The sequence below is a fragment of the Tachysurus fulvidraco genome, chromosome 25 (genome assembly GCF_022655615.1).
Source record: "Tachysurus fulvidraco isolate hzauxx_2018 chromosome 25, HZAU_PFXX_2.0, whole genome shotgun sequence".
Taxonomy (NCBI): Eukaryota; Metazoa; Chordata; class Actinopteri; order Siluriformes; family Bagridae; genus Tachysurus; species Tachysurus fulvidraco.
This window is the reverse complement of record NC_062542.1, coordinates 14,824,428-14,834,149: the sequence shown is the minus strand read 5'-3', so window position 1 is coordinate 14,834,149 and position 9,722 is coordinate 14,824,428. Positions and strand designations below refer to the sequence as shown.

Here is a 9,722-nt window from a genome sequence, read left to right as displayed (position 1 = left end):
ATCAAGTCAGTGGGTTTAACTGTGGACCTTCTTGGTCTGGTCCCAGTCTGTAAAACTTGGGTATACTGTATGAGCAGAATGTTTGCAGAATTGTACACTCTATCGTAACACTCCTGTGCTGAGGGGAGAAGAATTTTGGCCTTAATGGGAATCACAATCATAAAGGAATGATGCTACTGATCAGTGCACTTTGTTTAGGTCACATTGCAGAAGAAGATAAAAAAGATTATAAATTAAAGATTATAAAATGTATAATTTTGCAAGTAACGTCATGTGCCAGATGAACAGATTTTTATTATTATTTTTTCCTCATCCTCTCGTCATATGACTTTGGACACTTTTTTACTGTTACAACGCTTCTAGTTGCACCTTATTTTCTGCACTGGGAATCGTATTGCCCCGTAGGAGGAGGAGTGCAGTGCTGTATTTCTGTGACAACCAGAGATCAACCTCTATTGGTGCTTTATAGCTTTTCCTGTATGGAGAGTAATAAGTTGTAGAGGTGGTACAGTAAAGCATGGGAAGGGAATAGAATGAAATGCACCATGAAGAGATTTTAGACATGTGGTGATAATCTGTGTCTTCAACACGGACGGTATCGTTATCAAGGACACATCAGTTTTCAAGATCATCACGTTCGGTTCTGCACAAGGCTCTATTTTTGGGCCACTGTTTCAGCTGCTGACATAAAGTCTGACTCGTTCAAAAAGCAGCGTAAAAATAGCATTAAAAAAAGCTTTATTTTACAGGATATGAATGATCAATGATGCGATCCCATAATTCTGTTCACCAGATGAGAATTTCATGGAAGCCCAAAAAACATGGCGGAAGATATTTAAAGGGACTTGATATTTATTTCAAAATACTATTTTTCCATTACATGTAGACTAAATAAAATAAATAAAAGCAATTAATGATATTAAGTAAAATCACTATAGATTGATAGTTCTAGGTGACTCGGTATGGCTGCTGGTTCAGAGTTCATTCACAGACAATGAGAATGACCCAAATATGATCTCGGATATAATAAAGATTACAAATACCCTCCAAATTCATTATTAACAACAACTCGATGTTGAATAATTGTAAATAACAAACATTCAGCAAGCATAGCATTAATATCACGGATTAATTAGCGCAAACGTTTTGTAGCGCTTTGTCATGTGAACTTAAACGAAGATGTAATAAATATTCAGTTATCGTGCAAAGAAATTCTACAACAAATGACATTTGACTGTGTGAAGCCTGTGTTATTTAAAAAAAAGAAAAGAAATATTGCTGTAATATTGGGGGCAAATCGTGTGGAGTTGTTTTATTAAAGGTTTTCATACTGGCACAAGCCTTTCTCCTAAGGTTCAAGATGTTTTATCATTTGCACACGCTCCTGGTAGGATGTTCTCACGTATTCTACAGTATTCAGCTGCACTAAACTAAATTTCTGTCTTTCTCTTCATTCGAAATAAAAATAAAATTGTGCACTTTGTCGTTCAGCCACTATGTTATTACACAGTTATTCAAACTGGTCTTTATTTTAAATAAAGATGAAGAGAAATGCAGATATTTGGTTAAATAAATATATTTCTAACCACGTTAAGCTGTTCAAGCGCACCGATGAGAGAGTAATAACCGGTCTTTTAATCATGTATCCGCAAATTATTACAATTTTTACAAAGCATTTTTTTTGTATGCACTTTAATGGGATGTGTGGTTGTTTTTTTTTACTTTAAAAATTAATTGTTGATTCTTATTTTAAAAAAAGCAAATTACACCATTATATATTATTATATTATTCTAACTTCGTAAGGTCATAAGGATGGCTTTTTCTTCCACTGTTTTGATGAATGAAATTGACCTGTATTTGATTTGTTTTCTTTTTTCTGGTTTAGATTTGCTGCTAGTTAGGAATTTGTGGCCTTTAAAATCATATTTTTTGAATACATGTATATGATTTCATGAAATCAGATCTATAACCATTGATATGCCAATCGAGAGTGTTTACACCGAATGAGTTGGATTGTGTGTGGGGAGGTCATCATGTTCTGTGTTGGTTGTGTTAAAGAGTGAAACAGGAGCATAAAAGGACTTGTATTTTGAAAGATGTTTTATAATCAGTGTATGATTTGAGCCACGTAACTCATTATAGCCAAATCAAAGATGTAGTCACTTTAAAAAAACAACAAAAAAAGGAATCTTAATATCTTGTAATCTACTTATTATTCCTTAAATATCTATTTAACCATTCTCGAGTGACTGTTCCTGCATCATTTCCTACTTTTACCATGTAAACCCAATATCTTAATACTCTGAGTGTGTAAAAGTCTCATGTATGCAGTAGTCATGTTGGTTTTGTAAACTCGGTACTAAAAACGATACAAAGACGCTAGTGTCTAGAGGTGCTAATTCATTAATCTGCATTTTGTGCCATTTATCCTGTCTGTAACAGAGCAAAACTAAGATTCATTTTAATAGCAAACTAAATTAAATAATATACCAAATCATCAAAGTGTATGTGTGTGTTTACATCTGTACATTCATTCATTCATTCATTTTCTACCACTAATCCAAACTACCTCAGGTCACGGGGAGCCTGTAGGATACATCGAGGCAGGATACACCCTGGACGGAGTGCCAACCCATCACAGGGCACACACACACTCTCATTCACTCACACACTCACAAACTACGGACAAATTTTCCATAGATGCCAATCAACCTACCATGCATGTCTTTGGACCAGGGGAGGAAACCGGAGTACCCTGAGGAAACCCCCGAGGCACGGGGAGAACATGCAAACTCCACACACACAAGGCAGAGGTGGGTATCGAACCCCCAACCCTGGAGGTGTGAGGCGAACGTGCTAACCACTAAGCCATTGTGCACCATACATCTGTACATCATCGTTCTTATCCTTACTCATTGATAATTGTTTACAATATTGATCTGATATATTGTTATATTACACTATTGTATTATACAGAAATGCAACAGCTTTATGGAGAACCTACTGCAGAACTCTCATTACTGTAGGTGACATATATTGGTAAGTAACAATAATAACAGTGAAAAATATAATCATGTCTATTATTTGAAGCCCAAGATTTTCCTGTACTATAGGAAGTAAGAAGCAGAATTGATCCAGACTTTAACATTAAACTCATTTGGAAATTAGAATAATTTTGAAGCCTCCATTGAGGAAAATCTAATATAACCTTAATAGCATTAACATTGGTATTCATTTTTTTTTCTATGGATGGGAGTTAGATGCTAGAATGATATTGTGAGTGCAGAAAAGTCAGTGTTTTTATTCTTTTATTCAGTTAGTCTGATATAAGTTAAGCAGAACCAGTGAACACTTCTTGTTGGTGCCAACTTTGAGAGAATATTAAAAAAAACATATTAATTAAAACTTAAAAAATGCACAGTTCCAGTCTTAGTGCTCTTATAGTCAGATGTCATGTTATGCATATTGCTATCTAATAAAACCAAAAATTATTAGAAAAATTAATAAAAAAATATTGAGAATAAAAAGTTGCTTTCATGATTCACATTTTAGTGAGCCTCAGCGTGTTGAGACGAACACCTAACACTGTGGCACCGGAAGCATAGCGAATCTCTCTCAGGATACCAGTCCACTTTCTCTCACTTTCATCATACCTGTGGAAAAGCATATCATGTTACTTTAGTGCTCATTTATTATAGCTGGTCAAAGTATTTTCGATGTCAGACTCATAATATAGTCAGAGATTTTGGTTGGTTTTGGCTCAAGTTGATTTAAAACTGAAACTTAGACCAAATGCTGCTCATTTCATCACACCCCGGAAAATACAGTATATGCATACAAGATAGATGGCTCATAATGACAAGAAAGTAAAGATGCCTTCCAGTGTGCATTGGTTGGATTAATTTGGATTTCTATCCGCTTTAAAGAGTCTTAAGTGGGACCAAAGTTTTATTTTTTTTAGCAGCTGCTAAAATGTGAGGAAAAATTAGCCAATGATTACAAGATTTTTAAAAGTAAAAATCTCTGACATCAACTTTAAGCTACAATAAATGTCCCCTTATGTGTTACAACATTTTGACCCAATAGTCTACCGTACCTCCAAATGTCAGTCATCTCTCTTGGTGCAAGCTCCTCACTGTTTTCACCTGGAAACACTGTGAAGCCACCCACAGCGTAGATGCTGTTATTCGCCGTGATCAGACTGAGAGAGCTGCGCTCCTGAGGAAACTCGACAAACTCAGACCAGCTGAAAATATAGAATTTAATCCGTCATTCGATCTACTTATATTTTGATTAGATGCCAATCTTAATCATTTTAGCCCTGGGTCAACTTGTCGAAGTGTCAAATCGTTGCACTGACTTGTTTGATTTAATGTCGTAAACCTCCATGGCGCCAGTGAGGCCGGTCTCTAAAACACCTCCAACCACGTAGATCTTTTCCTTATAAACGGTGACGCCAAACAGCGATCGTTCAGTCTTCATCGGAGCCAGATCCTTCCATTCGCCGTTCTTTGCATTATAAGCACAAACTCTGTTCAAACACTGTCTACAAGCAGGGCAAGAAACCAGTCTTGTGTCAGAATGAACAAAAGTTAGGAAATTAAAACTAGGATCTTTGATTAAGGAGAACTTACTTGCTGTCTGCTTTTCCTCCTATAACATACACAATTCCATTGTGAGACACTGTTCCATGGGCATATACCGCATAGGGGAGAGGAACCGACTCTCCCCATATGAGAGATCTTTTGAAAGAAATTATAAATGTTTGAAGTAAAGGCATCATGATATATCTAATGCATATATCTGTTAAATACTCTCTAACCTTAAATACTCACTGTCTGTCATAAACAAGGACTGAGTCCAACGTTTGTTCTCCCTCCTTTAACTCCTTACCACCGATTACAAAGATGGAGTTCTCTGCTTCGCCCATGCTAAACAGGAAGCGGGGTGAGGGCATGGGTGGCATTCCAATCCAATCAGAACTTGCAGGGTCAAACTGTCAGGGGTAAGAGGTGATTGTCAAGTCTACATCATTGTGTAGAGGTGATTCTCAGGTCTACATCATGGGAACATCTTTAAACATTTTCTAAGGTATGTATTGCATGTACCTGTAAAAAGTAGGAGTTTAGCTGCTCCTCTTCATTCTGTTCATTGAAGAAAAGTCCACCAGCCACAAAGATTTGGTTCTCTTTGGTTACAATGCTGCAGTGGTTTTTGGGAATCTGGCTGGATATTGACGCCACATAGCAGTCATTTCCTGTAGGGTCATAAGCCACTGAACTTGTGTCACTTATCATGAATATTACGTCTCTGAGAAACATCCCAAACCTTAAATTATCATTCAGGATTCCAGGAAGTAATTCTTCTTGATCCTCTTCTTCCTCCTCTTCACCCTCTTCTTCTTCTATCTTCTTCTCCTTGTTTTTTTTATTGGTCTTCTTGACTTCTGGAAGCTTTCCAGCATAAGCATCTTTGACCAGCTGCAGCTTCTTGGTAATTTCTGGGTCAGATCGCAGCCACTCATGTTGCTCCACCTGCTCTGCAAAATAGTCCTCAGGGATAAGACGGAAACGTACACAGTCCAGCAGTTTGGGGAGTTTCTCAAGGCGGCTTTCTTTGTCACAGCCCACCCATTTGAGCAGAGCCTCAAATACGGCCTGCTCCGTTTCCACGTTCAGTGAGTCCGACGCCAAGATGGCGGCTAACTCACTGGGATTTAGCTGTAGGAACTCCTCGTCTCGTGTGATCAGCTGAAAACGCTCGCATGCGAAATTCCTGGCTGAGACAGCCAACCGAGGGCAGTCGAGCATCAATCCCAGGCGAAAGATGGCCAGGCAGTTGCTCAAACTCAAGCGCTTCTGGAGGAAGGAGACACACACTGTGAAAATGGACGGAATCTGCAGCATGTTGGCGATTGCGAAGATGTCTTGTACATTCTGCTCAGTCACATTGATGCTTGATGTGTAGAGGTATTTTAATATCATTCCCATGACACCAGGTTCAACATCCTCCAGGACAATCTCACGCTGTTTGCTAGCTTCCACGCCTGATTTAAAAAATGCCCTGAAGTAGGAGCTACAAGCAGCCAGCACCAGGCGATGGCAGGGGAACTCCTTGTCCTTGATCTTCAGCACACAGTCCACCATGGTGTCATTTTCCAGCAGGTCGCAGAGGCCATCCTGCAGCAGCGTCTGCTGGTACATCCGAGGCTCCTCTGTGGGGTCGATTGGCAGAGCCATGGCTGTTTGAATTCTGTGACAACCTCAATACAGGATCTACCAGGCTTTCGGGCAGCACTTATCCCAGCTCTGCTTCTGTCAGTGTCCAATCCAGAAAAATGAGGCAGGGCCTGGTTAGCAGACTTCCTCAGCTGTCTCACCTCTTCAACCAAACTCTATCTAGAAGTCTATTTATAGGTAAAGCTCTCACAGGGTGTGGAGGCTATTCTGGTACATTAGAGATACAAGCACAACAGCTGACACACCGCCTCCTATGAGGCAGCAGCTTTTTCTGTGTCATATGGGCACGGGGCAGGTAGTTGAGATCAGTGGTTTTAACAGTGCTATTATATGTCATTCTCATTATGTATCTTTTGAAAAATGTTCCATCTAGTACGTTAAAGGTTCCTTCATATTTTGGGGGAACCATCTGTTGGTACTACAACATACAGTAGCCTTTCCTTTCAGAGTAGATCCCAAGTAGACTCCCTTTAGAAAGCTGGAACTTAACTCATCAGGAACCAAATATATACCCAATATCATACCATACAGTCCAAAAAAAACCATAAAAGTTTCCATATAGACCCTTTAAGAGTTCCTCCAGAGAGACAAACTGAAGTTATCCTGCTCATCCCTCTGGCATGAAGAACCCTACTGTTCCTTTCAGATTAGTTTCACTGTAGTCAGATAATAAGTATTTAGTGAATAATGTACATTTAGATTTCATTGATTAACCTTCTGGGTTTCTTTCTCTTAGCTTCATTTCTTTTCATTTATTTCACTTGTTGTTTATTTTAAGATTTGTAAAATGTCTAGATTTCATTAATTGATTTTTTCCCCCTAGCTCTTGACTTATTCAGTGTTTCAGCTACTTTAAAAACAAGTCTATTTTATATTCATGTGTAATATTTATTTTCCACAGATCTCAGGATTAATCAGGGTTTTTGTGGTGATCATAAGTGTGTCGATTTGGACAACCGAGTTAGCTGGTAAACCTCTTTAGAACTAAGGAAACTAGTTAAATCATACAAAACAATTTTTTTTTCCACAAAATTGCAGAAAGACACTTTATTTTATACATGATACAAAAGAATTTTTATAAATTTGTAATCATTTAATTACTTAATTAAGGTGATGAGCAATAAGAGAGAGAGAGGGTGGGGTGGGTGGGGGTGTTAGAGGATAAACAAAAATAGTCCTATGAGTCATTATATGAATCTCTCAGTTCGATTTGAGACCTGGTGTGATAGAAGGTTTAAAGAAGAATGTGTCAGATGATAAAATCTAATATTAGAGCAGGTTTCTGTCACACTCTACTCACGGGAAGTTACACTTCATTTCAGTAGTGAAATGATTCCCCTTCAGGTTTATTGTAATATATAAATAAAGTTGCTAATACACACAATAACACACAATCTTTCCGTCTTTTTATTTCTGTACAGTTATAAGATATCTTTCATCAAATTCCAGTAAACAGAGGCATTATGTAAAAACTGTAAGGATAAATTGTTCATGCTATGTGTGTTTGTTAAAAATCTTTAAGGTTCATTACAGTGTTATTGTGTAGTTGTTCGGTATAAAAACCCACCACATACATTCTGTTATGTCAGTCTGAGTTGTCCATTTTTTTTTTCAGGTATACAGTATATTTTTGCCATATGCAACTCAAACCCAACAGTCTAACAGAGAAATGTCTTCCTACTCTGACTTTTCCTTGTTGGGGTCCCCATCAGCGTCCGAGACCACGGTTTGGGGTTTGACGGTAGCTGGAGGTGGGACTGGGACAGGAGTAGGTACAGGATCAGGGTCATAAATCAGAGCCTGCTTCCTTTCTCTCTCTTTTATTATCTGCACCAAGCAGTAGGTCACAAACATCACTGTGATGGTGGATAAAGGGAAACCTGTGAGGAGGAGACACAGGTACAATAGGATTAAAATAAATGCGGAGTTAAAGAAAGGAGTTAAAGTGCTGAAAATAAGATATTTAAATTTGATATTCATTCATTCATTCATTCATTCATTCATTTTCTACCGCTTATCCGAACTTCTCGGGTCACGGGGAGCCTGTGTCTATCTCAGGCGTCATCGGGCATCGAGGCAGGATACACCCTGGATGGAGTGCCAACCCATCGCAGGGCACACACACTCTCATTCACTCACACACTCACACACTACGGACAATTTTCCAGAGATGCCAATCAACCTACCATGCATGTCTTTGGACCGGGGAGAAAACCAGAGTACCCGGAGGAAACCCCAGAGGCACGAGGAGAACATGCAAACTCCACACACACAAGGCAGAGGCGGGAATCGAACCCCCAACCCTGGAGTTGTGAGGCGAACGTGCTAACCACTAAGCCACCCTGACCCCCCTATTTGATATTGTTTTAGGTTATTTTAAATGACTATACTATAAAGTTACTAGACATTTTATAACCCTAGCTTGGGTTTATTGAAACATTTGGAAAGCAGTGATTTTTGGTTAAACTGTGGCTTAAATCCTGAATTATTGAACCATGAAGTCACACAGTTACATACAGATTTAGCTGGACACACATTGGACAGGTTTTTACCTTTCAGCAGTAATCTCTTAGCAACAAGCTTCACAAAGTCAAGACTGTTGAGGACCAGGAGGTTGTACAGGACGATGCACCAGAAGTTGAAAGCATTGAACACAGCTCTAATTCTGCGAGACATGGATTCAGACATCGCCGTCTGGGGCAGAATTATAAAAGAAAGCAATTGACACAGTTCAGCTTATCTTAATCCGTGAAAAAAAAAAGACTATTTAGCTTATTTAGTGAAACACAAAATAAGTAGTTAGATTTTTAAAAAATAAGATGCTTAGTCCTGATAAATAATTGTATCTTTATAAATCAGTTCTTCAGTTCAGGATGTCGCTACTGCAAAAATTGAACACAATCTAATAACGTGCATTTTTACTATATGACCAGAGATTTTACGCAGATTTGTCCCCGAGACGTGTCACGTGACCTCATAAACAACATCCCCTTCCACTCGGGGGCATGGAACAGATCCCATAGAAAGTCATTACATATGTGCCATTACTGGTAGGAGATTAAAAGAAGAGTCCTGTGCTAGTGATGTCACCAATTCAAGAAAATTTCAACCAAAAAACAAAAGCACAAAAATTTGAAACACAAATTGTGCAAAAAAAATAAAATAAAGCAGCAATCACAAAACAACTCCTGGATAGATTTATAACTGAAAGTCAGCTAATGCTACATACAATAAGACAAATGAAATACCACTTGAAATGTCGTATAAAAATATCAAAATATAAAAAAAGGAATAAATAAATGTAGAAATTCCCTGATTCTAATAAATTCGAATAACTTCAGGGTGTAAATCTCTTTTGTCGCTATAATATTCATCTCTCCAGTGTTTCCTTCCTCGACCTTTTTCACGATCGTACCTCAATGGTAAAGAAAGGTTCAGTGGAGAAGAACTTGGCCATCCACAGCTCAAAGTTGAGGCCGAAG

General features: G+C 38.3%; 2 protein-coding genes across 2 annotated transcripts in view; both read right to left on the bottom strand.

Moving 5' to 3' along the window:
• Window positions 1-3,299: 3,299 nt before the first annotated feature.
• On the bottom strand, window positions 3,300-6,401 carry klhl40b (kelch-like family member 40b). The gene is made up of 6 exons (XM_027176177.2): window positions 5,110-6,401; window positions 4,837-4,997; window positions 4,636-4,743; window positions 4,362-4,547; window positions 4,098-4,247; window positions 3,300-3,654 (listed from the first exon to the last, which is right to left on the bottom strand). Exons 1-6 carry the CDS (start codon window positions 6,238-6,240, stop codon window positions 3,543-3,545), a joined length of 1,848 nt encoding a protein of 615 aa, XP_027031978.2. The 5' UTR covers window positions 6,241-6,401; the 3' UTR covers window positions 3,300-3,542.
• A 955-nt stretch (window positions 6,402-7,356) lies between these two features.
• hhatlb (hedgehog acyltransferase like, b) overlaps window positions 7,357-9,722 on the bottom strand; it is a 7,628-nt gene continuing 5,262 nt past the window's right edge. The window contains exons 10-12 of the mRNA XM_027176136.2: window positions 9,656-9,722; window positions 8,793-8,934; window positions 7,357-8,120 (exon numbers count right to left, since the gene is read on the bottom strand). The exon at window positions 9,656-9,722 is cut by the window's right edge and continues 135 nt beyond it. Of these exons, the coding sequence (XP_027031937.2) occupies window positions 7,918-8,120; window positions 8,793-8,934; window positions 9,656-9,722 (412 nt within the window). The 3' untranslated portion in view covers window positions 7,357-7,917. The remainder of the gene's footprint in view (window positions 8,121-8,792; window positions 8,935-9,655) is intronic.

Coding starts and splice junctions, on each gene's coding strand:
- klhl40b (XM_027176177.2), bottom strand. CDS start 6,240: ATGGCTCTGCCAATCGACCCCACAGAGGAGCCTCGGATGTACCAGCAG. Junction 4,998..5,109: donor TAAACTCCTACTTTTTACAG/GTACATGCAATA, acceptor TACCCCTGACAG/TTTGACCCTGCAAGTTCTGA. Junction 4,248..4,361: donor TACGACATTAAATCAAACAA/GTCAGTGCAACG, acceptor CTATATTTTCAG/CTGGTCTGAGTTTGTCGAGT.